At 39.8% G+C, this 22,980-nt stretch overlaps 1 protein-coding gene across 7 annotated transcripts in view; it reads right to left on the reverse strand.

Moving 5' to 3' along the window:
* Window positions 1-22,980, reverse strand: part of NFIA (nuclear factor I A) — a 464,706-nt gene that overhangs the window by 307,187 nt on the left and 134,539 nt on the right. For 3 of the 7 annotated variants that reach the window (XM_073357514.1, XM_073357517.1, XM_073357513.1), the window contains exon 2: window positions 3,604-4,135. In XM_073357514.1, the coding sequence (XP_073213615.1) occupies window positions 3,604-4,135 (532 nt within the window). Of the gene's footprint in view, window positions 1-3,603; window positions 4,136-10,256; window positions 10,734-15,366; window positions 15,740-22,980 lie in introns of those variants that run through there. The other 4 variants (XM_073357516.1, XM_073357520.1, XM_073357515.1 and 1 more) reach the window with 4 other exon arrangements.

The following is a 22,980-nucleotide window of genomic DNA, read 5'->3' on the forward strand; positions in this document are numbered from 1 at the left end:
AGATTCTAAGTGGCAAATTTCTAGCTAGCTTTAATTCTTGCCTAGAGTGGATAATGTCTGTCAAAAAATCAAGTATTGTGTTGTTATCACTTTGTGGCCTATAGATTACAACCTAGCTTTGTCCATTCAAGAAGTTTGTAAAAAAACTGACCTCTCAGAAAATTTAACTACTTCAGCTGCGAATCTTTTCTACAATCTGATCACATTAGCAGAAGTAACTCTGAAGCAGTAAAAAACTCAAGAAAGTTCTTGGTTGAGTGCTTACTAATGAACAAAGGTTAACTTTATCTAAAAGGTCAAATGCCTGGTGGCTAAGGTTATGACCTTAACAACTTAAATTGTGACCTTGCCACGTGCCTGGTTTATTGTAGACTCTGATACAGATCATCTGGTAAAGGACTGGTCATAAATTAGCTTTACTGTTACACTCCCACAAAGAAAACGGTTTGCCACAGTGTTTTCCAAGTTGTCATTTGATATATGTGCAGAATAAATGAAAATTAAAAAGCCAACCCAAGTTAAGGGTATGAGAATACTTTTCTTAAACAGGTTAAAAACTGCAAATTGGAGCCGATGCTCTACAGTTCAATACATTTTTGGTCACCTTCTAATTCAGAAAACACTGATATTCCTTGTTTTCTTACAAAAATGGCATGCAGCTTGTGTATTCACATACTTGAGCTTTCTTGTTCTTTATTTAGTTGTTCTTAAAAGAGAATAATTCATTTCTGTCACTGAATCTGCTTTGTCAGAAGCATTATTTAAATTTGGGCACATGTATTCTCTTATAGATGACAGTGTCCAACTAAAGAGAAAGCCTGGACTCAAAGCAATAATTATTGTACACTTTTAGATGGAAAGGAACATCTCACTGTTGAAATCATCTAGAACAAGGCATAGTGGAACAGAATTAATTTATTAAATAAATAAACAAATAAATATTAAAAAGAAGCAAGCATTATGGGTGAAAAGGCCACAATGGTTTTGGCACGTATCTGAAAGCACGTTTCAAAGTCTGCGCCTCCTGCCAATACTGGCAACTTCTCAAAACTTTTAAGGAGGTAAAAACATTGTTTAGTGTTTACAAATCTTCTGCACTATAGCAGATGCCTGTCAAATCAGCTACATGTAAGTTGACCAACCTACCTAATAATTGTGTTGGCAACTTCTTTGGAATAAATAACAGGTCTGTAAATCTCTGAAATCAAATCTGAAATATTCTGAGACAAAGGAAGCTTACTATTTTCTTTTGTCATTTTCCTGTTGCGCACACAGCATTAGCTGCCATTACTGCGGTTCTGTGAGCACCAATCACCATTGACTTGGCCAGTGTTCAGGTTTAACAAAGAATTCTGGGATACATCAGAGGAAAACACAAAGACGCAAAAGGTAGCCTGATCCATGATGCTTTCATTACATCTTTTTTAGACAAATACTACACTGCATGCTTCCTAAATATCATTTTATAACCATTTTGTCCCACCTTATGATTAGATTTACTAACCTCCTAGCACAAACTAGTGCAATAACAGTGTAATGCAATATATATAATCAGTAAACAACAGGTAAAATATTAAATTGTATAGTTAGTGTGAGAGGTTTACAGTTTAAAAGAGGCTATAAATGTAAATAAAGATTAAGTCTAATGTTTAAGTTCCTGTGGCAAAAGTTTAGTCCAAAGAACAGTAAGTGCAACTGCGGTCTGTTTGTTACCACTGTCATAATGATAAGATGGTATAAGATGGTATGCCGCTAATCAAAATATTATTAGACTCTTTAAATATCTAATGTGTGACTGCCATAACAGAAAAAAAACTATCACTTTAGGCCTCCTTATATTACATATGTACTTAGTTTGGCTGCTTGTCTCTCTCTCTGTCTCTCAACCATATTCTATCTAGACATATACAGAATGACAGACAAAAACGATAATGTGTGTTCAAGTTTTTAAGGTAGGAGGACACTGGTTTCTGCTGACAATTTACAGTGCTTTTCCGAAGCCTGCATTTAATTCATGAAACATAACACTAACTAAACAACATGAGTGCTAAACGTAAGTCTACACAAATTGGTCATTCCCATTTCTCTATACCATGTAGTAAATAAATCACTCTTCCTGTAACAGTTGCCTACATTTTCTTCTCCAGAAATGTGAATTGATCAAATCACATCTAATTACAAAGTTTCACAGCTTAACTATGTAAAATACCACAATGTTAGCCAAAGGTGCCTTCTAACCATAGTGTATATCAATAAAGTTACTGAAGTGATACTATGTATCGCAACGAATACTGATTTATTGAAGACAACTTTCGGATAGTCAGCACTTTCTGTATCACCCAAAAAGAATGCTAGATAATAGATGTATTCTCTTCTTTTAGCAAGATTTATATTATTATTATTGTTATTATTATATATTTATTATGTTTCTATTTATAAGAGTCCACTGACTTCTCTTTGCCCCTCCCCCCCTCCGCCCCTCCCCGGTTTCAACTCCCTTCAACCCCCAGTCTTAAATTACTGCTGTGAATGAAATCCAGTGAAACTAGTACGTATATATTAAAAGTCAACAAGCTCCAAAAACTTGGGCCTAATGTTTCATACACAGCAACTCTGTCAGAAACAAAATGATTGAAAAGAAATGCTACAGCATGTTATTTTATCCAGTTGACCTATTAGGTAGCCTCTGAATATACTAATATTCACAGGCAGGGTGTGGTCTGCATTGGAGTCAGAGACAAGATTGCGAATTTCATGACGTGTAAAAGCGTTTTCGCTCTCCTGAATGCAATATTGTCAAACAAGCCATCAGTTCTTAGTATCAGTCAGATTCTAAGTGTATTCATTTATTGTATGCAACTTCCACTTTTAACACTAACCTTACTTTCCTCATTTGATACTATAGGCCTTTATTTTAGCCACAATCCACACTGCACTGTTACATTTACATATTTGTGTGATTTCTTTGCTTTTCTTTCTGGGACCAATCCTGCAAGATGCTGAGCACCTTCACATATCACCCACATCAATACAAGCTGAAGGCACTGACTGGGTCTTGCATTGATCCTTACCACCACTGGGCTTTTGACATGTCTATTTCCCTGAATTTATTCCTTACACGACACAACACACATACAAAGCTAGTTTAAAAAAAGGTTTAGCTACCTTCTTTCTCTTACCAACATTAAAATAAGGTCCATTTTAAACAGGCCTCTAGATAGTTCTAAAAGACAGCCTTTAACATTTCCTGTACTAATATTAATGTCGGCCACTTCTGAAAGCAGTTTAGATGTGCCAAACGTTTGACTGCTGTTAGTATTGGAAAACTAACATATCTTGACACTACTATTTCCTAAAGGCAACAAAAAACGTGAGAACACCTGTTGATTCACAACTAGAGTATATTGGTGTAGATTCTCTTAGTTGTCAGGCCTGGAACTGGCGATAAACCATGCTGCCAACCACATTTACATGGAACATATTCTCCCAAGTTCAAACACTGACTCATACAGTCTCTGACTGGTCATAACACTCAACTCAGATGGTACAGCAGAGGACTGTAGATATACAGAAAGTTGGACAACTTTGTATAAATGCACTTACCTGCTGCGTGCACAAAGTATGCCAAATATAAATCGAGTTCCTTAACAGAAACTCCTATATGATGTGGCTGTACGCACAGCCCTGGGTTAGAGCACTGTGGGGACTTTACAAGGCGTTCGCCATCAGTACTTTCGAGCGGAATACCTTTAAATAAAATCACCATTACAAGGTCCAACCTCCAGACCTTATCTGCCTGGCGTAGGCAGTCAATTCTTCTCATCTTGCCCTTCTGGTCTGGATTGGAAAGAACACAACATGGAGGCTTTTTTCCTGTGACTGTGAGAACAAAATCCTCTCGGTACTCAGGCCTGATATCTTTCCGTAGCTTTGCCAGAAGTCTGGATGCCCATTTTTGTTTGACCTCAGGTTTTTCGCTCAGCAATTCGTCCTTCACTGCTCTCTCTTCCTCTTTTGACATGCGTTTTTCATGTTTTTTGAAGTATTTTCGTTTTCGGGCTTGCAAGTTGAACCATGTGTATGCAAATGCTCGGACGTGAGGCAGAAGTGCTTCGATGAAGGGATGAAATTCATCCTGGAAAAATGATAAAGAATTATACTGATGTCATGAAAACACAAACAAATCAGTCACAGAGTTCAAAACAACTCCTTAAAATACTACTTTAACACACAAGAAATTAATATCCTCTAGAAGTGAGAATTAAGTAATGACAATGTGTATATACTACGCAGTGCAGAAAACACAAGCACCTTTGTAATCTCAGACACAAATACTGTACATATTGTATATACACAGTCACACACATACTATACATACAGCTATACCTATCTATATATAAACTCTTTCTCAATATTATATCAGCCTAAAGAATATGACACTGCTATCACAGAGGGTAGAGACCAACTAAAATACACATAAGTGTGAGGAAGATTCTGTAACTATTACACTCAGTCCTAAAACTTAAAATCATTAAAAAATAAAATAAAATAAAAGTTTAAAAATAAGTGAGTGTAGTGACCTTAATCCATTTTCAAAGAATGCATATCTTACTTTGCTCTCTCCCTGACCCCACTGCTTGTGGTGTGGCCAGCATATGCCCGCCAATTTGGCAAATTCTAAACATTTGGATGCCAATCAATGTTTGTATGGGGAAGTCTGAAATACAGCAAAATTTTCCCTAAGACGTATTTGGAAATGGCAATCTGCAGTGTAATAAAATTTCAGTATAAGTGATTTTATAATATAGTAGAAGGTGCCTCTAATCTCTGTCTATTGCACCTCTAGAAATAGTAAATAATTTAACCAGTTTGCAGATTTCTCCAGCATGCCTAACAGTAAACAGTATTAAAAACTTAAACTCTACCCTTATAATTAAAAAAAAACTGTTTGGTTTATATGTAGCCTACCAAAAATAATAAATCTGATATTGTGCCATGGATACAAGACAAGTTCTGACAGCCTTCTATTTAAAAAAAAAAAAAGAGAGAGAGAGATAGAGGGAAGCTTATACGTAAATATTAAGGCACAAAATCTTAGCATTTTGTTTTATTTTTGTTAATATATTTTAAAAGAATTTACCACATTTATAATACTTTTCTCCACCTGAAAACATTGCTTGCCTTCAGTAATAATATTTTAAGTTCACTCATCTTACTTGAGAGAGAAATATTCAGTATTGAAAAGTTTCTTGAACTTGAATAATATGTTGCAAGAAAGATCCATATATTCAACTTTTTAAATAAATAAATATACCTAAAAAGTACTACATAAATCAGACAGGGAGATCAAATTATGTTATAATTCATTATATTCTGCTTGTTATGTTTCTCTATGTAATACTGTTACAAGATGTTACACTATCTATAAAAAAGCATATACACTTTAAGGACCCAGTTCTGCAAACATGTATGCAAAGGACTAATTTCACTCATGAGGTCGATGGGACTGTTCCCATGAATGAAGTTACTCCCATTTGTGGGACTGGGCCCTGTGGGGCAAAAAAAAAAAAACAAAAAAAAACACCATGAAACTGCACAAAGCTTCCTACAGCATGTTAAACTCCAATTTATGTCCATTCTTGCAAGGTAAAAGGGTTGTTTTTTTTCAGTTTAACGGAATTTCTTCACTTACATTCACATGTAGAGTATGTCACGTATCAAAATAATTTCATAACCTTAAAATAATATTGTTAGAATATACTTATTCTACAGCTCCAATGGCTTTTTTTATTTTCTTTTTTTAAATAGGCTTTGCTGCTCAAACAAATATAGGCAAAACCAAGAAATCAGTGGTAGGAACATTCTATTATCAAATTCCTGTTACAATTCAAGACCTTGTATTAGCTTTCTAAATGGCTTAATTGCATGTATTCTCTGTGGTTCCTAAAATTTAAATATTAAAATCGGTAAACAGCATTAGATCATTTATATCAGAAAAAAATGGAGATTGTTAGAAACTACAGAAAATGAGAGACAGATATTTCAATGCAGCACGACAGTGCAGGCGTCATTACAAATATGACTGATAACTAAAATATAATATGTAAAAATACAATAAATTACTTTGGTGAGTGACACTTTTCCCCCCTCTGTTGGAGAAGATCCTGGTTTCAAATTTCAGTAAAGTAAAAAAAAATAAATATTGCTGCCAGGTTTCAGCCAGTAGACTGAAAAAGTAAGAAGAGAAGGCAGCAAACATAACACGTGCAGCTGCACTTTCACAAATCAAAATGGGTTTAGAAGAAAAAAAGGTAAAAGCTGCAAGGCACCAGAAGCTATTAAAAATAACAAAAACACACTTCTGATCCTTAATGTTCTCCCCCACCCACCATTTTAGAAGAGCCGATAGTGCGAAAAGCCCTTCTGCAAAGTCAACCTTTATCTGCTAAGGTATACCCACAATTCATTGAAAAGACCTACATTGATATGGAGGATTGTTTTAAGCATTAATAAATTCTAAATACATCTTGATTTATCCAGAAATATTTAACTTTCTGCTTTCAACTGTACTTCTTATTGACTGATTCCATATGCCCATAACTTTTTTGGACCTAGGCTGGATACTATCTAAAATACAGTTCCTTTAGTCTGTCTTAAAGATGAGCTACAGAGAACCTGAAAGGAGGGCGGGGGGAAAGGAACAGGACGGGGATGACTTTAAAAAAGCTCAGAACCATTATATGGCCAAAAGACCAGGATATAATTTTAAGCGGTTCTTTGTCTGTATTAAACTGCTACATGCTACACCACATATATATACACATAACATAATCATATAAATAGTCTAATGTGAGTTTTCAAAATGAGGTACTAAGCAAAAAGGTTAATTCAAGAACAGAAGACTGACAAACTAACTCATCCAGCATTTTGAAGTGTCTTCATAAACATATTCCCCTGTAAAATCAACCAACCTAAATCTCAGTGACAAGGTATTAGCAAAATATGAACAGGGATAAAGGAATCCACTATCAATCCAACCAAATTTGATGTTTTATTCTGCATAATAAAGTTATTTGTTTCAATGTTATAATGCTGAAAAACTTTCTGAAATGTAGCAATGCAAGAATGAGTATACATAAATGTGCAGGTCTGATCACATGATCACAGCAAACTATAAAAATTTAAAGAAAATAAGATTATTTTTGCCTTTTCTCAGTAAAAAAAATATTTCAAAAGTTTACTTTAAAGGCATAGTTATCTCCTTTAACAATTAAAGGTTACTCTAAAAAAAAAAAGGCACCACTAATGTGTTTAATACGTTTTTTTTAAAAGACAGTGATAAACAGTAAGCTTTACCATAAAACTTTCTCACAGTTTGTCGATATAGTGCTTCAAAGTGCATTCTGCATCTAAAAGCTGGGCCTTAGAACTATATGTATATAAAAATTCTCACAAACTCTTAAAAAAACCTGTAAAATCTACTGACAAAAAAAGCCTTAAAATCCAGATCAGAGTAAAAGAAATAATGTAATGCTTTACAGTAATTGTTTTACACAATATATTTACGTGGATGTGTTTGAAAATAAGTCAGATATAGCAAGGGTAATATTTCTAAAATCCATGTTCCTAGAAATGTTTGGCTATAAATCTATAAAGAGAGGTACATGTATGCCCAAAATATATTCTCGATATGCAGCAGGGAAGTGAAACAAATGCTGTGCATATTTTCCTTATAGATGATTCAAATCTCTATGTCAGGTACATAGTCATGCCATTTCAGTTGCGTTTCTTGGACTAATGTGCTTTATGACCATTTTTTAAAAATCCACTTTCTAATTTTTTGCCTCTAATACTGAGCCAACACTTTAAAAAGCATTTATTTCAAAACTTGTATAAATAAAAGGCTTATGTTAATTCTGACATGAAAAATATAAAACTACTTACGCCCTTATTAATGATTTTGCGTATGTTTTCTACATAAAATGACAAAACCACATAACTGTTCCGTTCTCAATGTCGAGTTTGTAAAGAGGGCTTTTGAATCCCTAAACTACTTTTCCAAATGTGCAACAAGAATGCAAGAATTCTGGAACAGAATGATACAATATTCAGCATTTTAAAATATCCCAAATTTGTCTTAAGTCTTCTTCTTAATGTCCCACTGGGCCTACTAAAACAGGATTACATGTGTGCCGTTTGAAAGGAGAATAGTATATGGCTGTTTCTATGAAAGTTATGTTATTACCAATCATCCAGGACAGGAAACAACAGACAATAGGTATTTCCAGTTCCATTAATAAACTGGCATAAATTTGACCAGAAAGGTACAGAGTTTGGAACGCCCCCCCCTTCACCCGATCCATTTCACTTCTGCTCACAAGCCCATTCCATTCACCATATCTACCTTCTGCCTATAATCAACTGTAAGATTATTACCATGGTAAAGTTCCAACCTATAGTCACTTTGGATACTATAACCACAAATTCATTGATTTATGGAAGGAAAAAATAAAACTTTTAAAGCTATTCAGGCTACTTCTAAGAGCTATCCATTCCCATGATCCAGAGTCATTCTCCAGCACATAGCTCTCTCTCTTTCTGTGTGTATATATATATATATATATATATATATATAAAAACATAAAATAATAGGAATAATGCTCTCAGAATCCAATATAGGAGGAAATAATCTCTGGTGTGAGTCCACCACAAAGTATTTCCTAGTTCAAACCATTATCTCCTGCTAATTGAAAGTGTACAATTTAATGTCTGCAACAACCTGGATTAAAAGGGAGGGAAGAAGGTACTTAATTGGCACTAAATAGAAACTATCATCCTTATGAATAACAGTCAGACTGGAAGGCATCTAAATCCCAGACAGGATTACAGAGCTATATGGAGGGGAGGGGACGCTTTGGAGAGAACAAAAATCACATCTCACTTCAGCTTTATGCCTTTTAATAGTGAAAAATAATATGAAAAATGCCAGCACGGGATCTGGAGCAGCAAAAGCGCAATCCATTGCCTCAGGAGGTATAGAGGGGGAGAGAGGGGCTGGGAAGAAAAGTTGCCCGAAGTCCTGAGCAGTTAAGTGTAGCTGGAGCACCAGGAGGTAGAGCAGCAGCTGTGAAAGGAAGAGACCGTCCGGAATGGAGGGCAAGTCTAGGGCTGGGCGTCAACACACAAGCTTAAACTCCAGAGATCCACGGAAATGCCGTGGGGAGGGAGACAGTATGTAGAGGGAAAAGGCATTTGAAATAATCATGTTAAAAAATAACACACAGGCAACTTTGCTGCCCTAAGGGCTCGAGCAACTTTGTAGAAAACACTGACGGAACTTGCAATCCAAACTTCCCCCACTTCCCAAACATCCAGGCAACTGTGACACCCGGGAAAGTGACAACGCGCGTCAAATTTCCAGGGAGGAGGACAGAGCTAGACTTTCTTGACCATCGGAGGCTGCATCTACAGATCTGTGCATGGGGTCCAACGTACAGAGCTGTGGATCTCTGCACGGCTGCAGTGTACTTCCAGGGATACAGATCTGTGCACGAGAGCACAATGTATGTACAGATGTAGATCTATGCAGGAGTGCAGCGCGTGCAGCTATACGTCTCTGCATGGGTACAAAGTGTATTTTATATATGATGGGCTATAGATCAAGGCAATGTATATAGCTGCAGTTCTATGCGTAGGTGCAATGTTTATAGCTATAGGTCCAGGCATGGGTAACGTACAGAGATACTCACAGGCAAACCTTAACTGCATCTACGAACCATACCCTTACAAACAAAAGTGTGGACTTTCGGGAGGGAAATCAATGCAGACTATGCAATACCTTACGTCTTAAAATAGAACATGCAGCAGCTCTTAATGCTGCACTTACAAAAAATGACCCTAAGCACATCTATGTTTTCATGCATTACTCGCATCGGAAGCACAAACGGTGAGTATTGATTGCAGATGACCAAGCATGTCCTGGGCTGCAACCCTGCTAAACACGTGCAGGTCGTCCCCCCAAAAATTGCATATGAGCAGAAAACCCCCACCACCAATATTAATTAAACCATTAATAAGTAGGCGCCATTAGCCATGTGCCTACACAAATGGCCGTGCAAGAAGAGGAATGCAACCTAATGGAAACAAAGTTACTTTCTTAAAGCTGTATTTCTCCCCCCCACCACCACCCACCATCCCCCCCAGCGCATACACACACACGCAAAACCAGCCCCAAATGCATCCAAACAGCTGCTTACCTGGGTGAGACAGAGAGGAGAATACATGACTGCTGTGGGGGTTTTTGTGGTTTGGAGGTGTGTGTGTGAGAGTGAGAGAGAGAGAGAGAGAGAGAGAGAGAAAGGGAGAGAGAGAGGAAAAGAGAGAGAGAGGGAGAGAGAAAGAGGGGGGAGAACCTAGCCTGCTTCTTGCTTTCACATTTCCAACTCTGCTAAACGGCAGCGAGCGCTGAGCAGCTCCATGAGCTGAACTTTAACCCCGCCTAGACTTTCCCTACACTACACACTATACATGTCTACTGTATCCAGGCGTTAAAGGCATAGCACACACTTCCCTCCCACCCCCAGCTTCCAGCAGCGCGCCCAGGCTCCAGGCTCCCCGGGAACCTGCCCGCGCGCCTCCTGCTCCGCTCTGCACCGCACCAAGAGCAGCAGCAGCTCGCTCGCTGCCTTGCCCGGGGGAGGGAGGGGAGGGGAGAGGGGCTGCAGTGCTGTGCTCGGCCAGCCCTCCCTATCCCCGATCCCCGCTCTCAGTGCATTACTGGGTAACGCAGTCAGGAGCAGTCACAGGCAGGACTCACGGGCGGCTATAGGCTACACAGGATGTGCTTCAGCAAACAAAACTACTTTTCCACAGTGCTATCCCCCCTCCCCTCCCCACCACCACCACCACCCCCTCCCTGACTCCGTGCATCGCCTAAAGGACTGGGGGAACTTCACCGACCTCGTCAAGAAAGAGCGTGTACAGGCTACCGATTATATAGCCCCTAGAGTGCGTCTGTAGCTCCACAGATGCAAAAGTCTGGGAACATTTGGGGGGCAGCTGCTCGCCTTGCAGACGCTCCTCTGAAGAGTGGGATATATTTAATTACGCATTGTAAACTCAAAACTTTTTTTTTCTTTTTGCAGGCATCGTGTTCATTAGCGGAGGTCTTGAAGTTTTGTTGGTTTTTTTTTACATGTGGAAGCTTCACAGATTTTTTTTCCTGGACTGTTGAGCCTAATGAATTATAACCCTGTAGTGGGTACAGTCCACTAGGGTTTTTGTTTTGTTTTTTAAGACCTACACACGTTAATACGGTTCAGGACCATAAATATTTTACCACCTGGAATGTCTTTTAAAGTTAAGTCCCTTGGGCGGGGGGGAGATAAATGTGTTCAAAACTTTCCAAATCTCTCTAATACTTGGCATGTGAATGTCATTTTAAATAAATCACTGTAAGGCAAGGGATGCTTATTTTACTAAAAATGCTCAACCTGTGCTCTGCATTTACCCTGCTGCCCCCTCCCCAAGTAAAAGTAAAGCACTTAAAATAGAACCGAGCCTCCAGCCACTCATTTAGGCTATAACGTACTGTTTTGGCACAAGGAAGGGTTTGGTTTTTTGGGTTTGGAAAGGTTCCAGTCAGCTAGCTTTTCTCGTTTATTGAGTCTTATATTTTCTCTCCGGTCTAACATCAGTATATCTCCTGGATGGAGTACTCCTCCTCTTCCTCTTCCCAATGAGCTGCATGCAGCCTGCAGACACTTACATATCCACAACCATTCATAACCTTCCGCCCCCCCCCCCCCCGCAAAAGGAAAGGAGACGCCACAAGACACACCGCATGCAGCGTGCAAAGCTTCTCATGTGGATAGGAGATGTAGGTACTGTATTTCAAACTGTAAACCCTTTTCACAACAAGTTCAGGGGTGTTAATCCCTGTGCCCATTGCTGTTAAAAGAAAAGGCTCTGTCAGAAAACCTGGTGTAAGAAAAGTAACAAAAATGCTCTTTCTCCAGCTGGAGACTTTTTCATGTCTGTTCCCTCGCTAGTACGTCACTACATTTGCTGACTGAAAAGAGGTGGTTGGTATTTAGCAGGGTGATATTTGATGGAAGTTCTCTACAAGCCTGTCTTTAACTGGAGATGTCCTGGACTAACTGAAAAATGAGCTGTTTTCACTCAGTGCTTTCCTTTGATAAAAGAAAAAGTGGCCTGGATCTGTTAGTCAAATAATGACAAGAAACACTTTCAGCTAAATATTTGCTGCTATATATCACTTCATTGCTCTGCAAGTTTCCTCGATAGAAGTTTCTGGCTGACAGCAAGACATGTGCCTGAGGCACAGAGAGCAGATATTGACCACAGCATGCCTTTTTAAAACAACAAAAACAACCCCCTCTTTTATTCCTTATTACAACTTTCTTTTGTTGCTATGTTTACATTGGCCTCTATTTAGAGCCCTGCGGCAAAAGCGAGGATACTTTTTCGTGATACACAGTAAGATCTATTTATAAAAACAGCTTTGAGAATAAAGTGAGCCACTGGGGGTTAGTTTCTATTCTGGGGCCCGATCCTGTATTCCCTGTCCGACCCAAATAGACGCGAGCGTGGAGTTCCATGAACTCCGGTTTAATGAACTCCACCGGCATCCTAGGTGCGCGAGGAATGCGGGATCGGGCCCCTAGCAGTCCTGTCGGTGCAGCAGGCAGCCTCGCTCCACGATTTCCAGCTTTTTGTGGTTAGCAATATTATCTTAAGTAACTTTTGGCGCCCTTCGTAAGACTTTTGGACGTGGGACGATTGTTTGCGCCCTCTAGGCAGAGGCTGCATCCAAGTTCAGCACCAAACCCCTTCACATCCGCGTTCTCCAATCCAGCACGCATTGTGCACGCTTAAACTCTAGGATCCTGAGCCTACAGAAAAGGTAGGAGAGGGGGGAGCTTTGCGCAGCACTGGTCCCAACTGGCTCAGAACCTCCTTTGGCCCAGTGAAAGTTCCAACGGGAACATTCAAACAAAGCAAGGGGAGGAGGTTTCCAAGAGAAATCACCGTCGGATGGTATATAAAGCTATTAAAAGACACGCAGGAGTTGGGGCGGGGAAGCATAATTAAAGCAAATGCCTTGATCATAACAAAATAAGCGAGGCACTAAAGCAAACCTGGAGATCGGCTGTTAGGAAGGAGGCATTGGAAATGGGGACTTCGATCATTTCTTTTGAAAGTGCTACAGGGTGCCTTGCGATGGGGCGTCTTTTAAAGAGAGAGAGAGAGAGAGACTTCTGCCATGATCCCTGCTATCCATATTCTTTCTGGCACTTTGCCCGGCATTGCATTTACAATGTTTTATTTGCAGAAACTTTACTTTGCCAGCGTTAGTGAAATCCTCTTAGATATATAAATTCCGTCAATAAGAGTTCACTTATACGTACATCTGAACTCTCTTTTATTTCGGAGGTACTTAATAGTGAGGCCGTATTACTATGATTTAGACTTGGGCGCCCAATGCGCACTGAAGTCAGAACTCGGCTAATACTGAGTCTCCCCACTCGCCCTCTTCCCCCTCCTTTATACACTTTCTTTACTTGTTAAAGCAACAATTTCTTTGCCAGTTCCCTTGAGGGGGAGGTTGGGTTTTGTCTTGTTTTTTCTTTCCAGCTTTGTTGCACTTTGGTTACTACAAGCCGCTTTCTGGGAATAAAACACTGGCTATTAAGGTCAAGATCACGGACCCTTGAAAGACAGTCCGCACACAACTAAGTGCAAGGTGTGAATTTTGTGACTCCAAAATCTGCCTTAAGTAGCACACGGGAAGACTTAGGGGTCAACTCCTAGGGAGCTATTTCCAAAGAGCTAAAAGAACGCATCCTATTTCTAGTTAAATTTCAAAGTACCTACACCGCTCAAGGGAAAGATGAGACGGATATTTTAAGTCAGTGCCTGCCAGCTACTGTCTCCAAGACGAGCTGTTGGAATAGGTTTCCACTGGACTTGTGTCAGGGACTTATATCCAGGGGACTACGGGCCCGACTCCAAGTTAGTGTGTTACTGATCTCCTCCTACATTAGCACCTTCCGCACAGGGAAGACTAGTAACAGGAAGAAACGTACAGATTCATCAGTCGCGGGTTACTTACATTCCTGATGGCAGCTTTAGCTCCGTCTCCCCCCACTCCACAGCCACCCACGCGCGCACCCCCCCCAACTTTATAAAACACCTGCCAGTCGCCTGTGAACAAATCCAAAACAGACCCCTTTCACCTCAATACACACTGCTCACCATTCAGTAACTAATGGGTTAAGAAAACCATAAACAACCATACAAAGGATTAACACGCGAGGGGAAGGCGCACGGCTTGTCTTCCAAAGCACTTTCTAAATCTTCTAAATTTTGGCCCCGTTTAACAGTTAATGCGCAAAGACATCTGCGGCCAGCGAAACAGTCTAGTGTAATCATCTAATATCCATTGTACACACATAGAGCGACAAAGTAACACACAACGCAGCGGAGGGGGGCCCTTCTCGACTTCCCATGAGAAATACGGACAGCTTTTTCTTTCACAAAAATGTCAACGGGAAGGGGGAGGGGTGGTCTAATCACCCTGGCATTCCTTTCATCTATTTGAACGTGCAAAAGGCAAAGCAAAGCACATGCAATTTGTTTTAAAACCACCCCTAACTCTGCATTTTGCTACACTAGCAGAAACACTTGTGTGTGTGTGTGTGTGTGTGTGTCTGTGCGCGCTTTGCTAAATCCGGAAGTTTGCAGCAGGTTTGACAGCTTGAAACTACACTGGCCCCTGCTGAGCTCCAAGAACTTTGAGGGGGGAGGAGGCCAACGCACTCTCAGCTTCCCGCCCGTTTGGGGTATTTCGAACGTTGCAACAGCCAAGCCGCTCTCTCATTGGACAGCGCTCTGGTCCATCATGGAGCTTTGCAACATTGATTAGAGAAGGCGTGTGTCAATTACACGCGAAGTCTAGACACTTCCTTTTGTGCTGGGTTGGCTGCCGATGCCAGACGTCTTTTTGCAGACCCGAGCACGTACATTTTTTTTTCTTTTTGGAACCGAGCAAGCGCTAGGAGGGGGAAAAAAATCTGTCAAGCTCAGCGGTTTTCTGAAATCCCTGGGAGAAAAAAAGAAGGAAACTCTAGTGCATATAGACACACACAAAACAAAACCCAACCACACACGGCTGCTATCTCCTGCACACAGAACACAGAAATACATTCAGCTACACATTATTTTTGGTAGCAAATCATTTACAATGAATGTATCGGCAACATCATAGCTATTAAGTATCGCGTTACGTACAGTATCTTTGTTTATAAAAATATGGAAATAGAAAGTTTAAGATGCACCACGTACCATTGCAATGTATAAAGAGTACGTGAGAAACTTTACAAGGCTGAGACGATTGGCTTCATTGGTTGACACTTTTTTCAATTTTTTTTTTAAATATCTAAAATAAACTTGGAACCGTTGAAAACCCGGAAGATAATAAAAAGCTGTAGCCAACTGCAGGCTGCTGGTTAGGTTTCGTTCTTTTTTAAAAAAAAAAAAACAACAACTTTACTCCCAAATCAGAAGGATTTGCAATGCAATCTCACTCTCTCTCCTCTTTTTTGAAAGCCATCCAAGCCGGGCTGGCTGGGTTCTCAGAGTCTGTCTCTCCCCCTGGCTTTGCCTTGTGGGCTTTGGATTGTGTTAGACTTTGCAGAAGTTGCGATCGATTCGGCAGTCTCTCTCTCTCCCCCCGCCCCTCCCCGTGTTTATTTCCGCATTCACTCCAATTTGCATAGGAACCACGGACGCACAAGGAGGAGGCTGATGCACGCACGGGGCCCACCCTTGGCCAATGGCAGCTCCTGGATTTCCCATCAACGCGAGCTCCAGGATCCAGCTCGAGCTGCAGCCGCGCCCGGGACGGAGGGTCCACGTACAGTAGGCCCCAGCCCAGCAGCAGCAGCGGCAGGCGGGAGGAAGAGGAGCGGGGTATATCCGTACGCAGTGCAAGTTCTTTCTGCAGGCGGACATTGGGATGGGGTCTAAGGAGATGGTTTGCTGCGTGCTGTAGTGCGGGTGTCCGCCTCGCAGCGGATCCTTTCCCTTTAAAAGCAAAACAAACCCTACCGCTCTTTGCAAGTTACTTTAGTTCAAGGAGACTGGCCGGGAGGTCGGCAAAGCCATTTGCACTGGGTGGGGTAAAGTTCCTCTTAAATGCATTAAAACTGCTGAGTTCAGAAATCAAATGCAACCAAACAAAAGGATTCTAATTCGAACTGTGCCTGTCCTCCGAACTGTTGGGAAATCTGAAGGTGGGGGTGGGTTATCATTACAGTCGTGGATAACGGTAATAGCAGCCATCGAATTCCTGGCTGCAAAGTATTCAACTTCTGCAGCACCCCAAAAATAGGCCTGGTGTCACCCTTGCAAGTCCTTGTTTCTGTTAACTAGCTTTGGACACGTTTGCAGGATAACCCTGATATCTACAAAAAGAAAAGGAGGACTTGTGGCACCTTAGAGACTAACCAATTTATTTGAGCATGAGCTTTCGTGAGCTACAGCTCAAGGAATATTTCCAAAATCTCCGTCTCAAGGAATATTTCCAAAATCTCCGTCTCAAGGAATATTTCCAAAATACCTCTGAAAACTCCGTCTCAAGGAATATTTCCAAAATACCTCTGAAACTCCGTCTCAAGGAATATTTCCAAAATACCTCTGAAACTCCGTCTCAAGGAATATTTCCAAAATACCTCTGAAAAAATAAATTGGTTAGTCTCTAAGGTGCCACAAGTCCTCCTTTTCTTTTTGCGAATACAGACTAACACGGCTGTTCCTCTGAAACCTGATATCTACAACTCCTAAAATACAATCTGCTAAACTTAATTTTAAACAAATCTCCAAAGAGGGCATGAGAAATAGAAAGCTACCAGTCAGTTGTGTGTAGCTTTGAATTACAGAACCACAAGGTTAGAAGGGATTGCAAAGGTCATCTAGCCTAACCCCCAAGGATCCTTGATGATGAAGAGGCTTGTGTAATTAACAGCAGACAGCAAAAGCATTGCATCATGTATTGGAAGCTTGAGATCTCTTGACGTTGCAACATCCACAAAAACCAAACAAGCAAACAGTTGATAATTTCTGGAATTTTATAATTATTTTAATAGTACAGTGTGGCCCTTTAGCTGAGTAAGGACTGCTGGGGTATCATGGTTACCCCCAAAATATTTAATACTATTAAGTGGATGAGATTAGAGCTTTAAAGATGGATGAAGTGAGCTGTAGCTCATGAAAGCGTATGCTCAAATAAATTGGTTAGTCTCTAAGGTGCCACTAGTACTCCTTTTCTTTTTGCGAATACAGACTATAGTGTTAACTAAAGTTGGTGAATAAAGATGGTAGCTATTGGTTAGCATAAACTTCTCTTATTTAGTGAGGGGCTTTTTTCAGATGGTTCCTATTAGCAGATCATCAAATGATGAAATATTGTCTGCAGATTAAATTAAACCATCTATGTTTTACCCGTGGCCGCTTGAGAGCTTTGTTAAAAGAAACATGACAAAGGATTGTCTGCTATGTTATCAAGAGTTATCAAAGAATACTCTCAATACATTTCAAGTGGCTAAAGAAGGATGCATTGCCACGCAGGTTTGGCCTGTCTGCCCTGAAGGAGATGAAGGGAGCATGGGCCAAGCCCTTGGTTTGACTCCATGCACCAGGCTGACCAGGCTGCAACTTGCTTTGTGGCTCTTTAAAACTGGGGGTGGGGGAGCGGGGGACTGTTCCCTCCCTGGTGGCCCTGAATGTTCTGCTTCAACTGGGATTGGGGCAAAGTGAGACTATCCCTCTCAAAACCGGGACTGTTGGAACGTCTGTAGATGGGCAGGTGTGTGATAATGACATTGGAGGTAGAACATGTTGAGTTTTTGGAAAGGAGGTGGGTCACATAAGGGGGAATTTAGACAGAAAACAATTAGGTTTTTATACAGCATGGCAATATTAACATAAAACTGTGATCATTAGAGGCCTGATCCTCCAATGTGCTGACTACCTTCTTCAAGGTTCTGAGCGTACTCAACTGCCATGGACACCCAACCTTCCTAGGTGCTGACCACCATCTGAGAAGCCCTGAACACTACTGACTCCCACTCACACCGAAGTCAATGGAAACTGAGGGCACTCAGCTCCTCTCAGAGTCAGGACTTTGGGGTCTGTTTGCAAGCCCACTGAAGTCAATAGAAAGCCTCCAATTGGGTTAAGATCAGTTCCTCAGAGACTTATATGCACTCTATAGAGCTAAATCCTCAGCACTTACTCTACAGCCCATAATTTGATGTGTACCATGAGGCATTTCTTATTCCAATAAAAATACTGTGTGTGGTGGAGGGAAGCTGTTAGATATTGACTGGGTTGGCATTACCCTTTCCCCCAGTTCTATCATTTGTTGCACAAAAGATACTTTAAAAAAGGCTGACAATACCCATCTACTATGATACTTTCTTGGTGTGTTCATTTCTATTCTTTTAGAAGAAGCTAAAAATAAGATCACAGTCTGTGAGCTCATTTGGGCACCATAGGCCCTGATCCCCAATCTGGGGATCTAGACACTGCTATAATATAAATTATAAAAATTTCTTATGAAAGTAGTATGTAACCCTTAAACAGCAGGAGAAGCCTGCAGAGACAGTAAACTGACAGGCTCAACTGTTTTTGATTAAATGAATGCACACATAGGTTTGATGGAAATCTGATGCCAAAATACTAATTTAAAATTACTTAATTCCTGTGAATAATAAATTTTCACATATGCAGCTTTCTAATTGCCTTGGATAAGTACATAGCGCCATCATCCTAGTACTGCATAATATTTAATGTATTCATCCTCACCACACCCCTGGAAGGTGGAGAAGTGCTATTATCTCCATTTTATAGATGGGGAACTAAAACTAAGATCCTCAAAGTTAGTTTAGGCTCCTACATCCCACTGAAGTGAAGTGACTTGTCCAAAGTCACACAAGAAGTCTGTGGTAGAGGAGGGAATTGAACATAGGTCTACTGAAGTCCTAGGCTAGTGTTCTAACCATTAGTCCCTCCTGCCATGATAAAGCTTTCCAGTTTACATTTTCACTAATCCAATCTTTGTTCTCCAGCATATTGGTGGGGAAAGTCCATTTTGCTCCTGGTTCTAGCTGATCACTGAAAAATTCTGCAGATTTTTCCAAATGAGTTTATACTTTTATGTATTGCAAGTTATACAGAAATAGCAATTTACAATCAGATGAGTTTAAACTAATGAAAGGAAGAAAACAGGAATCAGAGACAGAGATCCAGAATAATCATCATTTTCTTTCCTTATTTGATTGTAGTGTTTACAATTTAATAAATAGTGTTTCAGTTTAAATAGTACTTTGAAAACAGGATTTGTTGTGAAACCTACAACCTACAAAGTTCATAGTGAAAATGGTTTTGATTTAACAAGTTAAAGATGCATTACTGACAGACAATTATTATTATTACTTTTTTATTTGTATTACAGTAGCACCTAGTCAGAGATCAGAACCACGTGTTAGGCATTGTTCATATATGTACTAAAAACACAGTCCCTGCCCCGGTATGGTGCAAACCATCATCCTGCTTGTTAAACTACTAGGCCACAAACATTACGGGTAAAGTAACATACAGAAACTTTTTTTATTCAGACACACTGTATTATTCCATTTTCTCCTCTTTATCTAAGACCGACAGACATCTTTCTCAAGGGCAATAAATGACTCTGCAGTGGTACTGAGTGATTACAGTCTCTAGTTCTGATACAGCTTTCTTTCCAAATCAAGTTCAGCATAAATAATAGGTCTCATAATTTTGGACCTAATCCTGCACTCTTCAGTAGTCATTTTGCTCGAGTAAGGAGTGTAGGATCAGTCAAATTATGAAAATACAGTTATGAGATACCTACTATATATTTGTGTTCATGACAATATGCTTCCCAAACTTAATCAGTTTGTTTACTTTTGTTACTGTTTTGCTACCACATGACAACAAGCCCATTGAATAGTAGTATCTATCTATCAATCTATGAATACAGTGATTTGTCTTGTGTTCACTTACTACATACTGAATCTGACATTTAATAGCTGAGGTGAAAATATGGTTTAGAAGATGTTAATTGAATATAGTGGAATAAGATTAACACTCAGCAACTGCAGTATACTTTATAGAAAAGTTATGGAGTATAATGAAAGACTCCTCACAACTTATTTTGATACCACACGTAGAATGCTTTCCTCTATTGTCCAATGTTGAACTTTTTTTCTTTGTGAGCAACAAAGTTTAAAATTAAGACGAGTCAGATGATATTTCTCAAACTGCAATAATTAGTGATCTGTTTAAGTACTATGTTTGTTCCTTGTATTTTTCTTTATTACAAATAAGTCTGTAAAATACGAGCACTCTACTTTTCAGGCAAAATCTCTCCTAACTTTGTGCATGGGGGACGGTGATTGGGCATGAAGAATCTGGGCATGCTAACATCTGACCTTTCAGTATTATTGTTTCTGGTACTGTGTATGTTGAATGATGTCTGTCTGCAAATCACTCCAAGAACTAGAGAATGTATGAGGCCTTTATTTATCAAAATAGTGTAATCCATCATATGAGGTAAATGTCCAAATAAGGGGTAAGAATGTGTGTCAGTGGAAAGCTGATCACTTTCCTAAGATGTAAAGAGAACTTAAAAATCTAAGAGCACAAAAGTTTTGTCAATATCCTTCTGTATTTTTCTCTGTTATGTACTCCTTCAAGCCCAAATTAAATCTCCCCTAAATGTGAAAATATGCAAGTTGTAGAATTCACTCTAGGGAAGACAGAAACTTTTCTATGTCTCGAGTTTGACAAAATCCACTTTTTATTTTAAAACATTTTAACCAAGGAAGCGCTTGTGATTAAAATGTTAATACTGATCTTCAGCTTTGATTATTAAATTGAAATGTTTACTTGCTGCTTTTTGTGTGTATAGGGCTTCTGTCAGCATGTGCTCCAGCTGAAGCATTTTCTAGGTTTTCTAAACAAGTAAACTATATGATCAAGTTTAACTAGCAGGTTTTTTTGTTTGTTTGTTTGTTTTGCCTCCTGCTTCACTGTTCAGAAAGTCGAAAGGTTTTGTATAACAGCTAATAAATGCATTAGCTTCAGCATCAGGACATTTTTCAAGTCTTCATACTGTAATTCTGAGACCTGCTGCATTATGAGTATTGGCAATCTAGATCCCTAGTTATGGGCAACATGGGGTAAGGTAGGATCTTTCTGCACATGTTGTTTTATTTTGCTGAATATAAGATTTCTTCTGAAAAAAGTAAGTTTGTGGTTGTAGAGCTGTTGTAATCCATGATGTACTTACCTTCTGGAAACAGGCTGAAATAGCACTAGAAAAGGAGAGAATTTCTTCTATTCATCTTAAAGGGGTGTTAACTTCCATATCAAGTTGGGACAATTGCAGTGCTAACACTATTAGCAATGAGACACAATACAAACACACTGAAATGTGATTATAAAGGGACAAATGAATCCTGGTTTTGTTCATTTGTTTTTGGTTCTGTTTGTACTCCTGTATACAAACACACATCACAACAGGGGACCCAGTTATTCTGTGTAAATGCAGTGAACTTTTTTTTTTTTTGAAATGTAGCTTTTTCTAAAGCTCTGTTCACATCTTATGAAACAGGTGTATTGTTAGAATTTCAGTTTACCCAGTTTGCATAAATCAAATATAATTTTCCATTTAGAACATGGAAAAGCTCTGCCTGCAGATTCCCCACCCCCCTTGGCAGGAAATAAGCATTTCCCTACAGATGTATTTTTTTAATCCTCTTCAGATTTGGATTGTCCCTAACTGTAGAAACTCTAGTATCGAAACAGAGCTGCTCATTTGCAATTTGTTCTGCACTTAAACTCTCCTAATGCCACAAATAAACTTTGGGAAAGTTATATCACAGTAAACCGTGAGGTGTGGTTTAAAATTATATCTGCTACTGTATTATTAGGTCTCTGCCGACATTGCAATTATCATTTGAAGCTGGCAATACTATATTAGCTGTTTAGTCAGAGACAGAAATAGAGGCATGTATAAACACTCTGACACTTTTATGAATGGAAGGTATTTTTCGAGATTTTTTTTCCACTTTCTTGTTTGTCCCGTATACACCAGGACCTATATCTTCCAGAATCCTTGTATATGTCACTTTAATATTCAGACACAACCAATACAAAACGGAACATGAGTCATTGTTACCCCGTTCCACCGCCCCAGACAAATCGTATACTTCTTTTATTAGCTAGTCAATCCTCAATCTTAAGAAAAGTAAGTACCCAGAACCGTTGGCTTTTATTTGCACATACGGGAGGTAAACCCTCGGACTGCAGTAGCCGCCCTAGCATCTGCATCGCTGGAAATAACAGCAGCATACAACTGACATTGACCGTGGTGCTAGACACTAGACACATCACAATTTTTATTCGACAATTGATTTCGCGGCAGGGATGGTTTTAACTCCTCCGAGTAAAGGCACAAAGAGCCAGAATAAAAATGATCACTACGAAAAAAACAAGCGTTGTATATTTCACACACACACACACACACACACACGCCGCTTCCCCCTCTCTTGTACTCTCATTAATCGGTGGAGAAGGGGGGGGGGAATAAATGGTGTTTAAAAAAAATCATAGTCTCATAACCTGCCAAGTCTGCCTTCCCAATTATTCATGAAGTCAGTGGTAGCCATTTTCATTTAAGGTACAGAAAAAGGAAGGGGGGGGGCGAAAAAAAGGTCATGAGAAACCCCCCAAAACAAACAAAAGGAGCCGGAGGTAGAGCCGAATCCACATTCATCCAGTGATCGTTCTACAGTCAATTCATTTCGAATTGCTGCGCCGCACTGAGCTTGCGGGGGGGGGGGGGGAATAATCAATCCGTGCTGTGCCCCG

The sequence above is a fragment of the Lepidochelys kempii genome, chromosome 8 (assembly GCF_965140265.1).
Source record: "Lepidochelys kempii isolate rLepKem1 chromosome 8, rLepKem1.hap2, whole genome shotgun sequence".
Lineage (NCBI taxonomy): Eukaryota > Metazoa > Chordata > Testudines > Cheloniidae > Lepidochelys > Lepidochelys kempii.